General features: G+C 48.0%; 2 protein-coding genes across 7 annotated transcripts in view; one reads left to right on the top strand and one right to left on the bottom strand.

Moving 5' to 3' along the window:
- The window catches only part of NUMA1 (nuclear mitotic apparatus protein 1), a 33180-nt gene extending 17107 nt beyond the window's left edge, over positions 1–16073 (top strand). For 3 of the 6 annotated variants that reach the window (XM_072133752.1, XM_072133750.1, XM_072133751.1), the window contains exons 14-27: positions 7–3642; positions 5525–5566; positions 6362–6430; positions 7481–7591; positions 7799–8029; positions 8748–8920; positions 9017–9272; positions 9551–9839; positions 9967–10103; positions 10186–10422; positions 10511–10606; positions 11838–12053; positions 12711–12734; positions 14914–16073. In XM_072133752.1, coding sequence (XP_071989853.1) covers positions 7–3642; positions 5525–5566; positions 6362–6430; positions 7481–7591; positions 7799–8029; positions 8748–8920; positions 9017–9272; positions 9551–9839; positions 9967–10103; positions 10186–10422; positions 10511–10606; positions 11838–12053; positions 12711–12734; positions 14914–14946 — 5550 coding nt within the window. In that variant the 3' untranslated portion in view covers positions 14947–16073. The remainder of the gene's footprint in view (positions 1–6; positions 3643–5524; positions 5567–6361; positions 6431–7480; positions 7592–7798; positions 8030–8747; positions 8921–9016; positions 9273–9550; positions 9840–9966; positions 10104–10185; positions 10423–10510; positions 10607–11837; positions 12054–12710; positions 12735–14913) is intronic. The other 3 variants (XM_072133753.1, XM_072133755.1, XM_072133754.1) reach the window with 3 other exon arrangements.
- A 152-nt stretch (positions 16074–16225) lies between these two features.
- On the bottom strand, positions 16226–21037 carry LOC140117259 (interleukin-1 receptor type 2-like). Its single transcript, XM_072133760.1, has 5 exons — positions 20944–21037; positions 18464–18535; positions 17874–17930; positions 17628–17757; positions 16226–16626 (listed from the first exon to the last, which is right to left on the bottom strand). The coding sequence occupies exons 1-5, from the start codon at positions 20984–20986 to the stop codon at positions 16422–16424; spliced, it is 507 nt and encodes a 168-aa protein (XP_071989861.1). The 5' UTR covers positions 20987–21037; the 3' UTR covers positions 16226–16421.
- Between the last annotated feature and the right edge of the window lie 1135 nt (positions 21038–22172).

The following is a 22172-nucleotide window of genomic DNA, read 5'->3' as shown; positions in this document are numbered from 1 at the left end:
CTTCAGCTGGAGCATCTACAGCAAGAGGTTGTCGCTCTAAACACTAAATCCTTGGAGCTTCAGGGTCAGATCACACACCTGGAGGAGGAGAAGACAGTGGCACTTGCTGACCTCGAGTCACAGCAATCGCGATTCCAGTCTGAAAAGATGCAACTCCAAGACATCGTAACAAACCTGCAGACGTCCTTATCCGAGATCACATTCCAGAAGGAGAAGCAGGAGCAGGACGCCAGGCTCCAGGAGGAGAAGCTGACCTGTCAGATTACAACCCTGAAGCTGGAGATCTCCAAACTGAAGATGTCTCTGACACAGAAGGATCACGAGCTTGCAGCTCTGCAGAAAGAAGTGGAAGAGGAGAGGAGGCAGAGAGGACAACTAGAGGCCGTGCTGCAGAAGCAAGAGGAGTCTTCTAAGAAGAACATCGCAGAGCTGAGTCATCAGGTTGACCATCTTGGGAGCACCCTAAGGCAGACCGAAGGCAAGTTGCTGGAGTTAAATGAACAACTTGGCCTAAACACCCAACAGATGCTGAGTTTACAGCAGGAACGTGAAAAATGTGCAAACGAGAGAGACTCTGCTATTACAATGTTCAATGACTACAAGAATAGCAAGGAGGAAGAAGTGAAGGCCTTGGGTAAGACGTGCCAGGCCTTACAGAACGATCAGCGAGCAGGATTGGTAGCAGTGGAAGAGCTGAAGAAGGAGAAGGCAGAGCTGGCTCTCAAAGTGCGGGAGCTGGATGCCACCATCTTGGACTTAATTGCCAAATGCCAGAACCTGGATGCCGAGAATGACACCCAGATCAAGTCTCACGCGTCTACTCTGGAGTCACTGAGGACACAAATCTCTGAGCAAGAGGCTCAGCTGAAGATATACGAACAGAGAGTCTCCGAGATGGAGCTGGTTAGTGAGGAGAACACACAGATTAAAGCACAGCTCTCATCTCTGGAGGAAACGGTGAAAAACCTGAAGGATCTGTTAGATGAGGAGAAGGAGAAGTCGTCGCTGCTGCAGAGCGAGCGCCAGAGAAGCTCGGAGCTGGAAGGCGACATGAAGGGCTTGAGGGAAAGCAGAGACCAGGCTGTTTCTGAGCTCGAGAGAGAGAAGTCTGCGGCAAACGAGCTCAAATCTCGGGTCACTCAGTTAGAAGAAGAACTCCGAGCAAACACTGAGAACCTTCAACAGAAGTTGTCTGAATCCTCTGCCACGACCCGGCAGCGGGAGGAGGAAATTGAGAGACTCGCTAAGGAAATGCGCACATGGAAAGAACGAGCCGACAGCTCCAGTCATGTTAAGGCTCACATGGAGAGGCTGAAGCAAGAGCTCGATGAGGTCTGCAAGCAGCTGGAGAAAGAGCGCTTAAAAATGGCCGAAGTTGAAGCAGAGTCCAAAGCCGCTATGTCCATGCAGGTGGATCAGGTCCAACGCCTGGAGTCTGAACTCTCTGCGGCTACGGCGCGTCTCGAAGAGAAGGAAGCCCAAGAGCAGAAGCTGCTTCATACCATCCAGGTGACTGAGGAGAAGCTCCGGTTGGCCCAGAAGGAGGACGCAGAGCACGTATCAAAGCTGGAAACAACCTGTAGTAATAAAGTGCAAGAGCTCCAGGTCCTCTCCAAAGACCTTGCAGCCGAGAAGCAAAAAAGTGCAGAACTAGAAGCCGCTTTGAAGCATCTGGACGAACAGAAATCCCAGAAGATCTTGGCTTTGGAGTCGCAAATAAGTTCAATGCGAGGAGACCTCAAAGAGCGAGAAGGAACCTTGGAGAAACTTTCCACAGAGCTGGAACTCATGAGTAAGCAGTTTAAGGAGTCTCGGGCGAAGCATCAGCAGGAGCTCGCTCACAAAGAAGAAGAGGTCCATCGTCTGGCGAGCGAGAAGGAAAAAGTCCTCGGAGAATTAAAGACTGAACAAGAAGCTAAACTGGAAGCCACCGTACAGCTGCAGAAATGCACGGAGGTCCACAAAAATGAGTTCTCGGCCCTGCAGAACGAGCTGTCCCGCTCTCTAGATCTCATTACACTGAAGGAGGGGGAGCTGGAGAGACTCGGCAAAGAGATGTCTTCTAGAGAGGAGGAGATTCAGAAGGAGAAAAGCCACTCTGCTGGTCTCCTCAAAGAGGTCCAAGCCCTCAATGTCTTTAAAGAACGATGCACCACACAGGAGGAGCAGATAAAACACTACGTCCAAACCACCAAAGCCACTGACTCCGAGATCAGCGCTTTGAAAGCCGCACTCTCCGAAAAAGACGGCCTCCTCGAACGTGTGGAGCAAGACCTCCAGAACCAAATACGAGAAGTCGCCTCCATCCGGCAGGAGTATCAAGCTACTTTGGCAGAAGTGCCAGTTCTTCAGTCCAGAGCTACAGAACTGGAGAGTAGATGCAGCGGACTGGAAGATATGGTACACGTTGCCCGGAAAGAAGCCGCTGACGCTATAAAGGCAGCATCCGAAAAGGCTTCCGCTTCGGAGCTACATAAGAAAGGAATGCAGGTGCTGGCCGCCGAGGTCCAGCAGGAGCAGCAGAAGACCTCCGAGCTCGTGAAGCAGCTGGAAGAGTCCAGAGCTTTGCAGTCTGAGACCGAGGCCTCCTTAGAAGCTTTGAAGAAGGAATTGATACATAAAGTTCAGGAGTTAGAGCAAAGCCAAAAGTCACTGAGCGAATCCAGCCGGGAGCTGACAACTATCAGGTCCACATCTCAGGAATATGAAAAGGAGTTATCCGGAACCAGGGAGCAGGTCGCCCAATATCAGAAGGAGATCGAGAAGAAGACTGACCAGGTGCAAAGTCTGCAGAAGGAGTTGAGTCATTTCTCCACCAAGATGACCAGCAATGAGCGTGATTACCTCGAGGTCAAGGAGCTCCTCTCCAGAGAGACCAGTAGAAGCAATGGGTTGGAGCAGCAGCTGAGAACTGTCCACGAGAAGCTCGAAGCATCCTCCAAGGAACTTCTCGAAAAACAAGGTGCCGTCCAGAGCCTGTCAACAGAGGCTGCGTCCTACAAAGCGGAAGCAGAGAAGGAAAGGATGGCGGCGGAAGGGCTTCAGAAGACCCTGACGTCTTACCAAGCTGCTGCAGCAAAACTGGAGACTGATCTCAAGATGTGGCAAGAGAAGTGCAGCCAGAAGGAGCAGGAGATGTCTAACATCAAGATTCAGCTGGAGGAACTGGCCTCCCTACAAAACCTCCACCAAGAGATGAGTCAAAGGGAAAGCCAACACAAAGAGGAACTTCTCCAAAACCAAAGGACCACAGAGAGTCTACAGAAGGAACTGGAAATAGCCAAAGCAGAGGCAAAGTCCCTGGCTAAGGAGAAGATGATGGTGGAGACTCTGCAGAAGGAGGTGAAAGATCATCTGAACCAAGTGGCCTCTCTGCAGGAGCAGAACCAGCACCTGTCCGCAGAGAACAAGACTCTGGCCCAGTCCTACGAACAGCAGCTGAAGAAGGCGCAGACAGAACTGGGCCAGATGTCGGAGCAGCACACCAAGGAGCTGGAGTCTCTCCAGATACAATACGAGAAGAAAGTCTCTGAAGGAAAGGAGCAACTTCAAGATGTCACCAGCAAATATGAGCACGCCAAATCCAAGATCCTGGACGAGAGGCAGAAGTTCCAGGAGGAAAAGCAGAAACTGCTGAGTCAGGTATCGTGCTCCGTCATGTAATAATCTGGCTGCAAACTGTGCTCCTCAACATCAGATAACTCTTAGCATGTCTTGAGGCCTATTGGGGCATGCTGGGAGTTGTAGTTTTTTAACAGCGGTAGGTAGGTCACTGATGTACAATAACAAGACGGAGAAGGAATTTTATTGGAAGGGAACCTGTCACCAGGGACCTCATTTTCACTAAAAACTGATTGTAAAAGCACCTGCAGTAAAAATATGCCTCTGCCTTTTTATAAGCATTTGCATTACAATATAATTGTGTTTTATAACTTACCTTGCACCCTGACAAAATCCTGGGGTAGTCACAGGGGTTGGGCTTTGGTTTGGATGCATTTCAAAAAACATGTGACTTGTCTGAGCTGCCGGCTGCCTCCATCTTTGTGCTCCTGTACATCTCCTCTCTTCCCCACTGATGTCAGATCACCAGGCTGTGACCTCTGAGAAGGAGCAAGAGGTGGAACTGTACAGGAGCACAAAGGTGGGGGCTAAGATCTGAGGAGTAACGCAGACAAGGCACATGTTTTTTGAAATGCATCCAAACCAAAGCCCAACCCCTGTGACTACCCGAGGGTTTTGTCAGGGTGCAAGGTAACACACAATTGTACTGTAATGCAAATGCTTAGAAAAGGCAGAGAGGCAGATGTGCACTGCAGGAGTAATAAGCTTTTGCAAGCTGTCTTTAGTGAAAATGAGGTCCCTGGTGACAGGTTCCCTATAAAGGGGTTCTCTGGTGATGGCAAGTTACGTTGTCCTGTGGAGAGGGCCTTACTGGCTATTACCAGAGAACCCCTTTAAAGGGGGGGGGTCTTCTTAAAACTGCACTGTATCTGACTAAATGGATGGGCACCTACTCTGAATTTAAAGGGGGTTGTCGCAAGGTTGCAGCCCATTTGCTGGATAGGGGGATAACCTTATGATGGGACTTCTGAGATCACATGCAGATTGGTGAAAGTTGTTTCCTCTAATTGATGGAGGGTTGATCATGCTCCCTGCTGCTCTGCCCCCTGTATAGCCCTGGCGAGAGGGCACAGCACTCCGATGTATGGCAAACGCATCCAACCTGCTCTGTAGGGGGGAGATCCTGGAAAAGGGGTCTATGAAGATAAAACCCGATTAAAGGGGTTGTCCAAAATTAATGTTATTGTTTGTATTATAAAAAGTTATACAAGTTTCCAATATTCCTCATGGTTCTCTAGATCTCTGCTTGCTGTCATTCTATAGAAAGCTTTTGCGTCTACTTCCAGTGGACAGAAATCTGACCATGGTCACACAGGTGCAGGGCTCGTTATGTCACAGAGAGTAATCAGATGTGGGTGTTATAACGAGCAGTGCACCTGTGTGACCATGGGCAGATTTCTGTCCACTGGAAGTAGACGCAAAAGCTTTCTATAGAATGACAGCAAGCAGAGATCTAGAGACCCATGAGGAATTGATACAGAAAGTATATTGGAAAGGTGTATAACTTTTTATAATACAAACAATAACATTAATTTGGTGAAATGGGACAACCCCTTTAAGGGTCCATTCACATTACCGTTGCCAGCATCTTGTCTATACATTTTCTGATTGTGTATTACACGTTATACGCTATTTATGGCTGCACCCTCAACATAACTATTAGAGGGGTTTCATAAATAGTGGCCAAAATAGTCCACCTATAAAACACGAGCTTTGCAGATTTGGGGGAAGTTCTAGTGATTTGGTGTTGACATGACATTTCCTCGACTACACCAGGACTATGTGCAGAGACTGAACCAGCAGAGATGTAATCGCAGCTCTGGTTGTGACTGGAGTAGATTCGCATTGGATATTGTAGTGCGTTGCGCTCCTCATTAACCCTTCCGTTTCTGCTGTCCATCAGGTGGATCACTTGGAGACGGCAAAGAAGGAGCAGTCAGACCAGGTAACGGGTGTCACCAGCCCCCGGCTCCAGCTCCTTAAACGGTGATGGTGCATGCCGCTAACACATCCCCACTCTGTGCCACCTCCGGGCTCTCGCTGCGCAGCAGTTTTTTTCCTTGCGAACTGTTTGCCTCAGGGTCCGCAGCAGAACACGGGACCCCCACATTGTGTGCCGTTTCCATCCCTCAAATAGTTTGAATAGATTCTGCTGTGGAGAGAGGAAAAAAAATTGCAAATCTCAAAATCACAGGTCAGCAAACTTCCATTTTCTTTAGCATCTTCTGCTTCCAAACCTGTGAATTGTCCCTGAATCGTTGTGTAATTGTATCTGGGCCCGGGGCCCCTCCTCCAGCATCTATAGATATCTATGTAATGTCTGCACAATGATTTCTTACCCACGTAATTCTCATCCTATCAAGCCGAGCCCTCAACCCCTCCAATCCCCATGTCCCTAATTGATCTCCTCCATCCTGCGTTCCTATGTGACGTGATGATTACATGGATGTAGAATCTTGCCCCTACCTGCAAACAGTTTCCAATGAAGGCGGCAGCCTGGTCCCTGTGATGGTCTGTGGGTTGTGGGAGGGATGCATGATGGGGGGCAGCTCAGGCCTGCTACAGGGGCTTCTCCTCGCGCTACTAACCTCTCGCCCTGCATTAATTTCGTGGCTTAGCACTCCCCCCTTGTGGTGTTCTTCTGCCAGCGCATGATCAGGGCTTCCTGTGGATGTTGACGTGAGTGCACGTCTGGTCTCGTGTCTGTAGATTGTGACGTCTTGTCTTGTGATTCTTGTAGGTGCGTGAGCTGAACAAGCAGATCACCCAACAGGAGAAGACCATCCGGAGCCAGCAGCAGAAGCTCAAGGTACAAGGGACGTTCAAGTCAGAGCAAATTCATTGAATAGGGCAGCACGGTGGCTCAGTGGTTAGCATTACAGCCTTCCAGCGCCGGGGGTCTTGGGTCCAAGTCCCAGGGTCAACATCTGCGAAGAGTTTGTATGTTCTCTCTGTGTTTGCGTGGGTTTCCTCCGGGTCCTCTGGTTTCCTCCAACATACTGGTAGGTTGATTAGATTGTGAGCCCCATTTGGGACAGGGACAGATTAGACAAGCTCTGTGCAGTGCTATGTAATCTGTGTGCACTATATAAATAAGGAATTATTATTATTATTACATTGTGCAGGGCCTGAAGGGAGGAGCAGGACTCCTTCTCTTCTTGTTTCTAGAGCCTGGAGTCCTGCTCAGGCCCTGCACAAGGTAGAATTCAATGAATCCGCTCTGACAAGTTAAGTAAATACTTGAGACTGCTCCATATCCACAGGATAGGCAATAATATACTGATAGGGGGTCTAACTTCTGGGGATCCCAGGAGCACAAGATCCTCAGCAATCTGGAGAACGTAGGTCTCGTCCTGGCTGGATGGAGCAGCAGTAGAAGCATGCGCCCTGTCATCCCATTCACCGGCCATATGACTGCTGGAGATGACAGAGCGCTCTGTTTGGTTATATCCGTCATTCAGTTAAAAGGAGTGGCAAGGCGCATTCTAGTTCTGCATATCTAAACGCGATTGAGAACGCGTCCCCCCATCCTCTGGAGAGCGGGTGCCCCCCGAGGATTGAGCATAACTTTATTGTAATAATTATAATTGTGTGTATAATGAGTCCAAGTTACTTTGATCCAATTCCTTGCAGTTTTTTATGTCTGCTTGCTGAAGGCTACATTCACACAAAGTAAACAATTTAAACTGGTCCTTAGTCATGTGATGGCGCTCGGCTCGTTACATCACAGAGTCTAATTGTTGCTGTGTGATATAACGAGCCTTGCACCTCTGGGTGGGTGATAGCCGGGCCCCCGCAATGACTGTAACCAGCCGAATATCTACAACATACACTGACCATTGTGATGCTTTATTCCTAGCAGCGGGACAGCGATGCACACAGCGAGGTGGAGAAGACCCAGAAGAAGGTGTCAGAGCTGGAGGAGCAGCTGGAGAAGCAGGTGCAGGCCGTGGAGCACTACAAGACTCAGGTCAGCTTCTTTACACCTTCCTTATTCATCAGTCTCCCCCGGGGGTCTGTCAGTGTGAGCTTATATATTGGCAGATGTGTATTGTACAGACCTATAATGTGCATACAGAGGTCTCTCTCTCTCCTCTAAGGGAGTCGGGGTGAACATATATACAGATTAATATATTGGCACATTTCACTTTATACCGTTCTCTCTGCTCTTCACCAGATGGAGAAAGCAAAGCATCACTACGATGCCAAGAAGCAGCAGAACCAGCAGCTGAGCGACGAGCTGGCGAGCATGACCCGGGAGCAGGACAAGCTGCACAAGGAGAACACCGAGCTCAAGGGGGAGTCCGAGAGGCTGAACAAGGAGCTGCAGCTCTCACTGCTCCAAACCAAGGAGGCTGAGCAGAACTGCAAAAGCCTGAGCAGCCAAGTGCGGAGCCTGGAGGCGCAGGTGAGTCTGCCGGGTCCTGTGTGCACCTCCACCCTGAGTATAGTAGTAAAAAGGTAATACAGGCCCCAAAATGCTAACTTCTGAGTGGATGCTGAATTTGATGAAAAAATACATTGTCACATTTACTTGTGGTCTCTGATTTTATGGCTTTCATGGCTCGCTCCAAATGATGCATCCCCTCTTTTCTTTGGGTCTGTTCTATCGGAGAGGAAAAAATTATTTAGGTTATTAGGTTATTTTTAGAGCCTTTTGGAACCCTGTGCGACCTATTGATCAGTTTTTTAATAATTATGTGTTGTGCAATGGCAAAATAGTGTTGATTTGGCCGATAATTTTTTGTAAAGCGCCGGGAATAACAGTTTTTAGGTTTTGATAGTTATCGCTACAAAATATCTAGGATTGTTTATGATTTTATTCGTTTATTTTTATGTGTACTAGGGAAATGTGGAGGATTTAAACTTAGATTTATTTTATTTATTTTTAACCTTTTTTATTTCTTGAACTATTTAGACCCTGCTTAGGGTACTTTAAACCTTGGTGGTCTATTTGCTCCCATCATGTACTGCATGTTCTCTAGTCTCCTCCATTATGATCCCAGCCAAAATGGCGCTGATCATGGGTGTTAGCAGTGGGCGCTTGCTGAATAAAGACTGTGAACCTTCTTCAAACATCCTTAGCACCGATGTACAAGTCATCACATCTGCTCTTTATCCCGCAGGTGGAGTTCGCTGATCGGCAGCTGCGAGAACTTGTCAAGTTCCAAGGTTCCACTGATTCCATGAAGAGCAGAGAGTCCCTGTGCCCACCCCGAGTCACCCGCAGCCACCCAGACGTCAGCATCGACAGCCTGGAGATGAGCGATGAGGAGGAGCATCCTATGAACTCCACCAGGTAACACCGATGGTATCACTGTATGATGCCAAAGTGCCTGATATGGAAAGGTCTTAGTGAAATTTTACTTATGACATTTCCTTCATTAATCTATAGAAAGAACGGCCGTTCCCATCGGGAACCATCGACATCCACGGCCAAGTCCACCAGCCCGGAGGCTCCATCATCCAGCCGTCTCCCCAGGAAAGTGGAGTCATTAGAAAGCCTATACTTCACCCCCATCCCCAACCGTGTGCAGTCCAAGCTGGACACCAGCATCGGCTCCATCGGGGACCTGTCTCTAGATTCTACCAAGAAAACGCGATCGGCTCGAAGACGGACCACCCAAGTCATCAACATTACTATGACGAAGGTGAGAGGAGGAGATCTGCTCCATTGCCAGCCTTGGCCTCTACATACAAGATGTCCCTCATCTTTCCTAAACAAGGAAGCACTAAACATGTGAAGTGAATGTGGTGGAGCTGCAATACTAATCACGGCCACAATAGAGGGCACAGCGCTGCAGAGACTGAAATGTCCATATTAGCTCTGCACTCTTTATTTTACCAGACATAGACTACCCCTGGCAGTGTAGCCTTATGTGCAGCAGCTTCTTCTGATTGTGTTGTGTCTTTTCCTTTTAATACATAGAGAACCAAAGAGGAAGCGGAGCCAGAGCCAGAAAGTGCCAACACCTCATTCTACAGCCTCCGCTCTGCACCCTCGCACCCCAATCTACACCAGCCTCATCCCACCCGACGTGGAGGGAGACCCCAACCTGCCGTCTCTGCTCCGGTCCTCACCAGCCTCCCCTCTATGGAGTCACTGGCGAAAACCGAACACTTGTCATCTGACGACAGTCTAAACAACTCTGTGCTGATGAGTCTGCCTGGGTATCGGCCCACCACCCGCAGATCTACCCGCCTATCCCAGGCAGGAGGTGAGTGCCCACTGCTCCATGCAGAAGTAATGGTTGTAACCTGTAACCATTCTGTACATCCCCTATAAAAGTAGTGATTGAGTAATAGGAGACTACATCAGTGCACATCAATGTTATGTGTCTTTAGGTCGGAACAGCATCTATATGGGCACCGGCCAGGATGAGCCCGACCCTCAGGACGACTGGACCAGAATTGCAGAACTGCAACAGCGGAATCGGGCCTGCCCTCCCCATCTCAAGACCTGCTACCCCCTGGAGTCAAGGGTACGTCTGTTCCTGCACTTATGTTGTAGAATCCATTGAAGAGTTTCTCCTAATCTGTGCCCTAATAATCTTGCTTCCTCAGCCGTCTCTCCTGACCACGACCATAACCGATGAAGAGGTAAAAACCGGAGATCCTAAAGAGACCATGCGACGAGCCACCCTACTGCCTTCCCAGATCCAGGAGTCTGTGGGCAGCACGCGGAGGATGACCATGGCGTCTACCGGGATGGAGCACACGTATGGCGCCAGTGGCATCACAACACGGCAGCAGATGAAGCGGGTGTCCGAGGATTCTCATTACGGACCAGACACCCCAGAGGTGAGGCTTTCCTGACGTGTGTGGAGGGGGGTGTTACATTCTTGTTCCCTTATATGTAACAACACTTCTGTTTTAATTTCCTTGGCAGTCAAAGAAGTCTGCCAGCTGCTTCCCACGACCAATGACCCCAAAAGAGTCCCGAAGAGTGTCTGCTGCAGAAAGCAAAGCCAGCGCCAGCCAGCAGGTACCGTACCACATTGGAACATTGGATCCCAAATCCTTCCTATACTATACAAGTGGTGCCGCTGCATACAGGGTAGAGCCGGAAGCAGATTCAGCTCCCATTGCATAGAGTGGTCATTGTTGGCCACTCATACTTGACCTGTTAAAGCTTTGTATGAACTCCTAATAGGGTCACCCTTATACTTACCATGTTTGCTGTTTGCCACTGGAAGCCGTGGGTCACCTGGGCAGCAGGACTATGGACTGTCGGCTTCTGGAAGATGGAGGAGGCCGTGCAGTCATTATTACTGTATGCACACCGCTCCATAATGACCGCTTCCATATCAGTGGTTGGAGGGGCGTTCAGATACATCAGATATCTACACACCCCTCTGACTACTGATACAGGAGTGGTTATCATAGAAGTGGCGTGAGTACAGTAAATCTGGACATCACGAGTATTGTACCCTTTTTATAATGACCTAAGGATAGAATTACTAGCTATATCCCAAAAAACCCTTTTTAAAGGAAATCTACCATCAAAATCCATCATGATAAGCCAGGGGCACTTACTCATAGATTCAGGCACTGGCACTGAGGTAATCTTATTTTATTTGTTATCCATGGTCTGCTTCCTTCTAAAATCAACTTTTAAAATTTTGTGCTAACTTGGCTGTGTTACCAGAGCCCCTTCGTACTGCACGTGCTGGAGCACTTCCCCCTCCCACTGTGTAGGGTGACATCAGACATGGGGAGGGGAGGGTGCTGAGGGATGAGACATTGTGACAGCTTGTGAAGCTGCAGCGCTGAGGGGCTCTGGTAAGGCCACCTGGCTCATAAACATAATTGTAAAAGTTGATTTTAGAAGAAGGGCCATGGATAACAAACATAAGATGTTTCCCACAGTCCTGGTGCCTGGATCTATGAGTAAGTGATCCTGGTTTATCTTGATGGATTTTGATAGTAGATTATTCAGAAAGCTAAAAACGTGTCTGGTTCTAAAATCCGCAACATAAAAGTCTACAGGTTCTGTGTATTGTAGCTTCGCCCCATTGCCTTGAATAGAGCTGAGCTGCACCAGCTGACACATGTAGACTCTATGTAGGCCCGGATGGAAGCTGCCTGTGGTGTTCATCTGGTGACACAAGCTGCCTGTACTGTGCGCCCCAGTAGTTTATACTGTTATATACTAGTGTATAGTTTGTGCTGCTGAGCTTTTCCTGGCACTGACTTCTTTCTTCACCTCCTGTTAGTCGAGCTCCAGTCGTCGTCAGTCGATGGCCTTCAACGTTTTCAATACCCCCAAGAAGCTGGGGAGCAGTTTGCTTAAAAGAGGTCTCAACAAGAAGTCCACCCCCAAGTCTACCCCCCAGGGCCGTGGAAACACCAGCAAGTCCCCGCACCTCGGTATCCGCAAGTCTCCCGGCAGAAAGTCCCCCCGAGCCACCGCCAAATCCCCGAAGAACAAGGTGAGTGATGGGGCTGTGAGACAACCCCTTCCTGTCCTGCCCGGGTCCTCTTACAGGGGAATAGCATCCTACATCTCAGGCTGCTGCTGACAATATTTGCCTGTAATAGAAACTTGTAGGGGTTGACCTGGACTAGAATATTCATCTACTATTTGTATTGATCATACAATGAGAGTGGAGAAGCTTCAAGCAGCTGATGAAGGGTTTCCCACCCCCAGCAAAATGATATCGATGACTTGTCATATGGAAACGTAACCAATAGTCCCACCATGGAAATCTGGATTTGTATTTATGTGTAGTAATAATAATAATTTCATATCCTCCTCACACTGAATAGACTGAGCTCTCCAATCATTATATCACATTAATATCTTAAAGGAATGCTCCAGTTACAGCTGATTCATTGGATTATACTTTGTGCAGAGCCTGGAGGGAGGAGCACCGGTACCATGTATTATTCAATGCATTGGCTGTAGCTGGAGTGCTCCTTTAATGTACGCAGCCCCATAGCGCGGGAATGTCCATTCTGTGTGCAGACACCATCCACTGTGTCACCCCAGTAGTGATGTGCCCCGAACATTTACAGAGTCAAATATCCTCCTGCTCCCTCATCACTTGGTCTGGCAGAGGGTAATGGCTGAAATTATTCTTGTATAGGTCACACGGGACCCCGAAATACAGGTAAGTGTGAAGGGTGAGATGCTTTCACTGGGAGGAGTGTTGTGTGGTTTGAGGGTCTCCTTCTGCACAAATGGTTAAAGTCCGAGCTCTTCTATATATAACACTGATCTCTTATAGGGGAATCCTGTAATGCATATGGGGTCTGGGGACCGGGGCAGGGGTCTGCACTCATGCAGTAAGTGATGTGTTATTAGTAGAGCTCAGATGTGTGCACCCTGATGTATCCTGTATCATCCTGTAACACATGGGGGGTCGGGGCAGGGGGCTGCACTCATGTAGTAAGTGATGTGTTATTAGTAGAGCTCAGATGTGTGCACCCTGATGTATCCTGTATCATCCTGTAACACATGGGGGGTCGGGGCAGGGGGCTGCACTCATGTAGTAAGTGATGTGTTATTAGTAGAGCTCAGATGTGTGCACCCTCATGTATCCTGTATCATCCTGTAACACATGGGGGGTCGGGGCAGGGGGCTGCACTCATGTAGTAAGTGATGTGTTATTAGTAGAGCTCAGATGTGTGCACCCTGATGTATCCTGTATCATCCTGTAACACATGGGGGGTCGGGGCAGGGGGCTGCACTCATGTAGTAAGTGATGTGTTATTAGTCGAGCTCAGATGTGTGCACCCTGATGTATCCTGTATCATCCTGTAACACATGGGGGGTCGGGGCAGGGGGCTGCACTCATGTAGTAAGTGATGTGTTATTAGTAGAGCTCAGATGTGTGCACCCTCATGTATCCTGTATCATCCTGTAACACATGGGGGGTCGGGGCAGGGGGCTGCACTCATGTAGTAAGTGATGTGTTATTAGTAGAGCTCAGATGTGTGCACCCTGATGTATCCTGTATCATCCTGTAACACATGGGGGGTCGGGGCAGGGGGCTGCACTCATGTAGTAAGTGATGTGTTATTAGTAGAGCTCAGATGTGTGCACCCTGATGTATCCTGTATCATCCTGTAACACATGGGGGGTCGGGGCAGGGGGCTGCACTCATGTAGTAAGTGATGTGTTATTAGTAGAGCTCAGATGTGTGCACCCTGATGTATCCTGTATCATCCTGTAACACATGGGGGGTCGGGGCAGGGGGCTGCACTCATGTAGTAAGTGATGTGTTATTAGTCGAGCTCAGATGTGTGCACCCTGATGTATCCTGTATCATCCTGTAACACATGGGGGGTCGGGGCAGGGGGCTGCACTCATGTAGTAAGTGATGTGTTATTAGTAGAGCTCAGATGTGTGCACCCTGATGTCTCCTGTATCATCCTGTAACACATGGGGGGCCGGGGCGGGGGTCTGCACTCATGTAGTAAGTGATGTGTTATTAGTCGAGCTCAGATGTGTGCACCCTGATGTATCCTGTATCATCCTGTAACACATGGGGGGTCGGGGCAGGGGGCTGCACTCATGTAGTAAGTGATGTGTTATTAGTAGAGCTCAGATGTGTGCACCCTGATGTATCCTGTATCATCCTGTAACACATGGGGGGTCGGGGCAGGGGGCTGCACTCATGTAGTAAGTGATGTGTTATTAGTAGAGCTCAGATGTGTGCACCCTGATGTATCCTGTATCATCCTGTAACACATGGGGGGTCGGGGCAGGGGGCTGCACTCATGTAGTAAGTGATGTGTTATTAGTAGAGCTCAGATGTGTGCACCCTGATGTATCCTGTATCATCCTGTAACACATGGGGGGTCGGGGCAGGGGGCTGCACTCATGTAGTAAGTGATGTGTTATTAGTCGAGCTCAGATGTGTGCACCCTGATGTATCCTGTATCATCCTGTAACACATGGGGGGTCGGGGCAGGGGGCTGCACTCATGTAGTAAGTGATGTGTTATTAGTAGAGCTCAGATGTGTGCACCCTGATGTCTCCTGTATCATCCTGTAACACATGGGGGGCCGGGGCGGGGGTCTGCACTCATGTAGTAAGTGATGTGTTATTAGTCGAGCTCAGATGACTGATGTCTCCTGTATCATCCTATCGTCCTGGAAAACCCTTAACCCTGTTTCGGGCGATTACTAGAATATACTGTTTCCTGTGGTTGGGGGCAGCACATGGGGCTCCTGGGGTCACATAATGTGGACGATCCCCTCGCTGTCTTGTCTTTTCAAAATTTTCCTTTTATTTTTCTGCTCTTCTCATTTTTTTTTTTTTTTTTACTTTTTTTCTTTTTCCAGTTTTTTGAGAGGGGTCCGAAGAAAAACAAGTAAAGCCACGATCCGCAGCGATGCTATCTGAGGACTATGGATCTAGTGATGGACATGGCCGCTGTGCGCCATGAGGATGGGCCCCTGTGCTTGGCTCCAGGTCATCGGGGGGCGCACGGGGGTCACTCATGGACTACATTTTATTGCAGACCCGGGTGATTATACTGGGTGGGGGGAGGGGGGATTATTCCAGAGATGATTGGTAATCAGTGCTTGCATTTCACGCTCGCGCCTCGTATGTACGGCAGGCAGTTTTTATTTTACAGGAAACTTTTAGTGCCTTATTGCTGTGGCTTCTGTAATTTAGCTTAAAAAAAAAATTTTTTTTTTATTTATTAAAAATGTTTCTGCCTATTGGGATCCATTTATTACCCTGACAGCGATGACGTGAAGACAAGTGACCGGCGGGTGTCAGCACCACCCTCCCTGACCCCTATCAGCGCTTTGCTTGCCTCGGGGGTCCCCCCCCCTGTGACTCATTGCCTTCTTGTCTCTGAACTCCAGTACAGCAGGGGGCGCTGTGGTGTGCACCAGGTCCTGCTGTAGGACTGATGAAGCTTTCTACACCACAGATGAAGTTGTTGATTTTTACATTACGTTTCGCCCTCAGATTCTTATCGGCATCTTTTATTCATCTTAACTTCAATCCTTTTACTCCAGTCACCTCCAGAGCTGCACCCATGTATCCTGGTCTCTTCTAACGAGCTCTAGGCCCCCGGGACACTGCATGTTGTGTTTGTTACAGCTAACCAAATCTGCCGCAGTGCATTGTGGGATGCAGAAGGGGGCGTGTGTCCGCACGGCTCCACCCCTTTCTGATTTTGTCTAGGTCTCTCTCTGGAGCAGTTTGTGGTAATATCGGGTTATATGAAGACTACACAGTCACTAGTCGTGGTGGTGGACATCCCCTTTAAGTGCAGTGTCCTGGAGCAGCCATCGTCTGATGTGTAGATTTAGGGTTTCGTGTTTTTTATATACAGTAATAATGATGTCATCGCTTCCCCTGGTCAGTTCAGATGTGATGTCAGCGGCCCGGATGATGGGGGTCATTGTTCTTCTTGGTGTAATCTCTACGGTTTGCACTGTATTTCATTTTTATTTTTGTAAATAAAGTTATTCGCTCCTCCTCCCGCGATCTACTGTCTTGTCATAACTAGAGACGCAACTCATATCACTGCTGGACTGTAATAAGATGTGATACACACACCCACCACTAGGGGTCAGTGTTACACAGTATGATGACCACATGCAGTAAATGATCTATACTCGGGGGCAGTGGGGGCGCTGTTTAGTGGTTGTGTTTTTTGATCTCTTGTATTACAGTATTCACAGGACAGGACTCAGAATACATGAACGCCCCTGTCTATGGAGAATAATGTCCAGGCTGATACTGTCACGCTCCTCCTCCTGTGAACAGTTTGAATGCACCCGACGCATCAGAGGCGAGAGCCGTATTGCAGAAGCCGCATTCTTTAATCTTATCTTTCAGGATCTCGTTTTCTTCCATCTTTTTTGACAATTATCCTGACCTTGGAAATATCAGATTTCTCCGGGACCAGGGTGAGGCGTCTGATGTCCCCTCCTGACGGGTCCTGCACCACACAGGTGAACGTGGTCCTGAAGTCCTTCACCTCTAGTGGGCCGAACTCTAGGATCTGCTCCACGGTCTTCCCTCTTGTGATTCTAGAAAATTGTAACAGGATAAGTAATGTCATGTATGTACACAGTGACTGCACCAGCAGCAGAATAGTGAGTGCAGCTCTGGAGTATAATACAGGATGTAACTCAGGATCAGTACAGGATAAGTAATGTCATGTATGTACACAGTGACTGCACCAGCAGCAGAATAGTGAGTGCAGCTCTGGGGTATAATACAGGATGTAACTCAGGATCAGTACAGGATAAGTAATGTCATGTATGTACACAGTGACTGCACCAGCAGAATAGTGAGTGCAGCTCTGGGGTATAATACAGGATGTAACTCAGGATCAGTACAGGATAAGTAATGTCATGTATGTACACAGTGACTGCACCAGCAGCAGAATAGTGAGAGCAGCTCTGGGGTATAATACAGGATGTAACTCAGGATCAGTACAGGATAAGTAATGTCATGTATGTACACAGTGACTGCACCAGCAGAATAGTGAGTGCAGCTCTGGTGTATAATACCAGGATGTAACTCCGGATCAGTACAGGATAAGTAATGTCGTGTATGTACACAGTGACTGCACCAGCAGCAGAATAGTGAGTGCAACTCTGGGGTATAATGCAGGGTGTAACTCAGGATCAGTACAGGATAAGTAATGTCATGTATGTACACAGTGACTGCACCAGCAGCAGAATAGTGAGTGCAGCTCTGGGGTATAATACAGGATGTAACTCAGGATCAGTACAGGATAAGTAATGTCATGTATATACACAGTGACTGCACCAGCAGCAGGATAGTGAGTGCAGCTCTGGGGTATAATACAGGATGTAACTCAGGATCAGTACAGGATGAGTAATGTTATGTATGTACACAGTGACTGCACCAGCAGCAGAATAGTGAGTGCAGCTCTGGGGTATAATACAGGATGTAACTCAGGATCAGTACAGGATGAGTAATGTTATGTATGTACACAGTGACTGCACCAGCAGCAGAATAGTGAGTGCAGCTCTGGAGTAGTGTGATGGGCTGCACTCACCCTTTGCTATGTTCGGTCACCCGGCTGTCGGGGTAGGCGTCCTCCACAAACGTGTCGTTCACCAGCCAGTAGATGTTGTGGAATCGCAGCCACCTGGTCTCGGCTTTGCAGGTTATTGTCAGGTTCTTATCTGGAAATTGTTGGGACAAGTTTATAGATTAATAACCTTATCAGGAGACTTCAGTAGTTGGAGGCGATGCACAATCTGACCTGAAGGAGGTAGGTACTGGACACCAGAAGACTTACCTTGTGTGTCGATGATTGTATTATTTTCTGGACTAAGAATCTTTGTGGAGAGCGAAGCTGTAACAAACCAAAGGAGATTTATTACTCCTGCCATCCTGCCTGTACATCATGTGTGAGAGGTCGTCACAGTCCCGCCCCCTGCCTGTACATCATGTGTGAGGTAGTCACAGCCCCGCCCCCTGCCTGTACATAATGTGTGAGAGGTGGTCACAGCCCCTCCCCCTGCCTGTACATCATGTGTGAGAGGTGGTCACAGCCCCGCCCCCAGCCTGTACATCATGTGTGAGTAGTCACAGCCCCGCCCCCTGCCTGTACATCATGTGTGAGAGGTGGTCACAGCCCCGCCCCCCTGCCTGTACATCATGTGTGAGAGGTGGTCACAGCCCCTCCCCCTGCCTGTACATCATGTGTGAGAGGTAGTCACAGCCCCGCCCCCTGCCTGTACATCATGTGTGAGAGGTGGTCACAGCCCCGCCCCCCTGCCTGGACATCATGTGTGAGAGGTGGTCACAGCCCCACCCCCTGCCTGTACATCATGTGTGAGAGGTGGTCACAGCCCCGCCCCCCCGGCCTGTACGTCTGATTCTTACCTGCTGTAACACTGATGAGGCTGTAGATGAGGATGACTGTGACCAGTGACAGTCCGGCTGCTCCTCCTTGACCTGTAACAGAAGAGGGCGACATTGATGGAGATCCCAGGTACCAGGACCTCACTAATAAGTCACCCTTTATACAGGGAACCTGCCCCCACATGGTCACAAAAGCCGCCAGTGACGGGGAGTCCTTAGGGAACCCGACTCCTTTTCTTTTAGCTAAAGATTTATTCCCTTACATCCCCATAAATCACCTGTAGATTATATGAATCGCCTGTAGATTATATGAATCACCTGTAGATTATATGAATCGCCTGTAGATTATATGAATCGCCTGTAGATTATATGAATCGCCTGTAGATTATATTCCCTGGCATCAGATCGCTCCTGTGTTACCATCGCCTCTACTCCTCCTCATGCTCCATCACTTCTCTCAGCATGTCATGTGACCAGGGTGATGTCATATAAATTACATTTTGAATTGTTTTCCCCATGTGTTTATCTGATCACATGAAATCCCAGCAGCCTCCATGGACTTCTTCTTCTCCCTGTCATCCATGGAGGCTGCTGTGATTTCATGTGATCAGATAAACACATGGGGAAGACCATTCAAATGTAACAGACCTTCGATGACATCACCCTGGTCACATGCAATGAGACCTGTCAATCAGGAACAAGGAGGCGGAGCAGTGCAGTAGCGGACCCCATTACTAGCATTGTAAACTTATATGCAACTCACCTGATGCGAGTCCAAACTGAATTTGCAACATTGCATCCACGGAGAGGAGACATTTAGGGCGCGTTCACACGTTGTGTTTTGGTTGCGTTTTCATTACAGCTGATGAGAGGTGATTTGCCTAATTACATTACCGTTTACGTTTGTTAACGCAATTTTAACGCGTGCGTTAACATCGCATTTACAAAGCGTTTTGTAAACGGAAATGTTAACAGTGATGTAATTAGGCAAATCACCTCTCAGTTGTACAGTTGTATTGCAGAATTTATTACTAGCAATCAGACCCTGCAGGGTTAAAGTACCCTAGAGGGTCTGAAATAATGGTAAAAAATATAAAATGTATGTAAAAAAATTGTAAAAAAAAAAGTAAAGTGTAAATCTCCCTCCTTCCTTTCCCTGGATCACATATAAAAGTAAATAAACTGTAAAAATCATAAATGGGTATCGCCGTGTCCCAAAATGTCCTTTCTATCAAAATATTAAAAAAAGCTTATTCCTGGCTGTGAACACCATAACCTCCTGAAGGGGTTAATGAAGTGTTTATTTTGGGAGGTTGATTTAAATGTCAGGTTCTCTATAATCCACCCACGACTCTGTCACATAGGGCCATCAGTCTGTGGAAAGTCCTAGCTGAGTAATGTCTTATACTCTAGTCACATCCCAAGCTGCATTTACTGCGCTTCTTAGAGTGGGCTGCTGTATCTACTCCAGTCACAGCCAGAGCTGTATTCAGAATTTCCTGTAATGGGCAATGCCTTATGGGTGATCAGGCAATTATTCAATTATACTCCAGTCACAGCCAGAGCTGTATTCAGAATTTCCTGTAATGGCAATGCTTTATGGGTGATCAGGCAATTATTCAATTATACTCCACTCACTTCCAGAGCTGCACTCACAATTATTCTTGCGGCAGGTAAGAGCAGTGCATTGTGGGGGATAAGGATAATATCACATGTTATTGTTTGGTTTGTATTATAGTCACAGCCAAAGCTGCTTTCACATTTCTGCATCTGATGCCTATTATTCCATGTTTAATACTCTAATCACACCCAGAGCTGCCTTCACAATTACCCTGGTAACTGTAGAACTGTGCATTATGGGGGATCAGGTTACTATTACATGGGTTTTGTGGGGCTTATACTCCAGTCACAACCAAAGCTGCTTTCACAATTATACTGGTTTTATGTATTAAATGTGCAGGTACTAACCCAATTCATGTCTTATACTCTAGTCACTACTTAAGCTGCACTCAAACTTTAAATGTCCCTTTAGCAAATGTGCTGTGAATTATGGGTAATACTCTAATCACATCCAGAGCTGCACCTATAAGTAATTTGGAATAGTCTGATGTACCGGAAAACTAATAGGCGGCAGTAGCTGGTCACCCATTTAAAGTGAGCGCAGCTTGAGATGTGACTAGAGTATAATTCACTAAAATAATGCGGAATATTCTGTTGTACCGGAAAACCAAATTATTTTTGTGCATTATACTCTAGTCACATCCAAAGCTGCCCCCGTAATAACAGTAAAATAGTATCAATGGCAATGTCTAGGTCTCATCCGTCAAAGTATATATAGTGATTGTTAGTGCAGCTCAGGATGTGACTAGAGCAGAAAACAAGTAACAGGGGGTTCAGTCTAAGTCCCCTCTATAAAAATATCATAAATTTATATTTATTAAATCTTAGGCCATAACAGGTCGTCCCGTCCCCCATCTCCTGCGGAGCCCCCAGCACCTCACCTTGTGCGGAGCGGAGCGCGGTCCTCCCTGTCTGCAGCTGCATCCTGAGGGTGAGTGACGAGAAGCTTCACATCTGTTACTTATAGGTCAGGACCCGGGACTGCAGGGGCGGAGGAGGGAAACCCCCTACACACCCCCAAACCTCCGAGAGGCTTATGTAATACCTCATCCCAGAACATGCGTAACACGAGGGGATGAGATACACAGATCAGCACACTGTATCACACAGGGTAAGATTAGATACACAGATCAGCACACTGTATCACACAGGAGGGGATTAGATACACAGCTCAGCACGCTGTATCACACAGGAGAGGATGAGATACACAGCTCACTGTATCACACAGGAGGGGATTAGATACACAGCTCAGCACACTGTATCACACAGGAGGGGATGAGATACACAGCTCACTGTATCACACAGGAGAGGATGAGATACACAGCTCACTGTATCACACAGGAGGGGATGAGATACACAGCTCAGCAGACAGTATCACACAGGAATGGATGAGATGCACAGCTCAGCAGACAGTATCACACAGGAGAGGATGAGATACACAGCTCAGCACACTGTATCACACAGGATAGGATTAGATACACAGCTCAGAAGACGGTATCACACAGGAGAGGATTAGATACACAGCTCAGCACACCATATCACACAGGAGGGGATTAGATACACAGCTCAGCAGGCAGTATCACACAGGATAGGATTAGATACACAGCTCAGCAGACAGTATCACACAGGAGATGATTAGATACACAGCTCAGCAGGCAGTATCACACAGGATAGGATTAGATACACAGCTCAGCAGACAGTATCACACAGGAGATGATTAGATACACAGCTCAGCAGGCAGTATCACACAGGATAGGATTAGATACACAGCTCAGCAGGCAGTATCACACAGGATAGGATTAGATACACAGCTCAGCAGACAGTATCACACAGGAGATGATTAGATACACAGCTCAGCAGGCAGTATCACACAGGATAGGATTAGATACACAGCTCAGCAGACTGTATCACACAGGAGATGATTAGATACACAGCTCAGCAGACAGTATCACACAGGAGAGGATTAGATACACAGCTCAGCACACCATATCACACAGGAGGGGATTAGATACACAGCTCAGCAGGCAGTATCACACAGGATAGGATTAGATACACAGCTCAGCAGACAGTATCACACAGGATAGGATTAGATACACAGCTCAGCAGACAG

Source organism: Engystomops pustulosus, chromosome 2, assembly GCF_040894005.1.
Source record: "Engystomops pustulosus chromosome 2, aEngPut4.maternal, whole genome shotgun sequence".
NCBI classification, from domain to species: Eukaryota; Metazoa; Chordata; class Amphibia; order Anura; family Leptodactylidae; genus Engystomops; species Engystomops pustulosus.
Note: the sequence above shows the minus strand (reverse complement) of the source record. Positions and strands in the feature narration are given on the sequence as shown.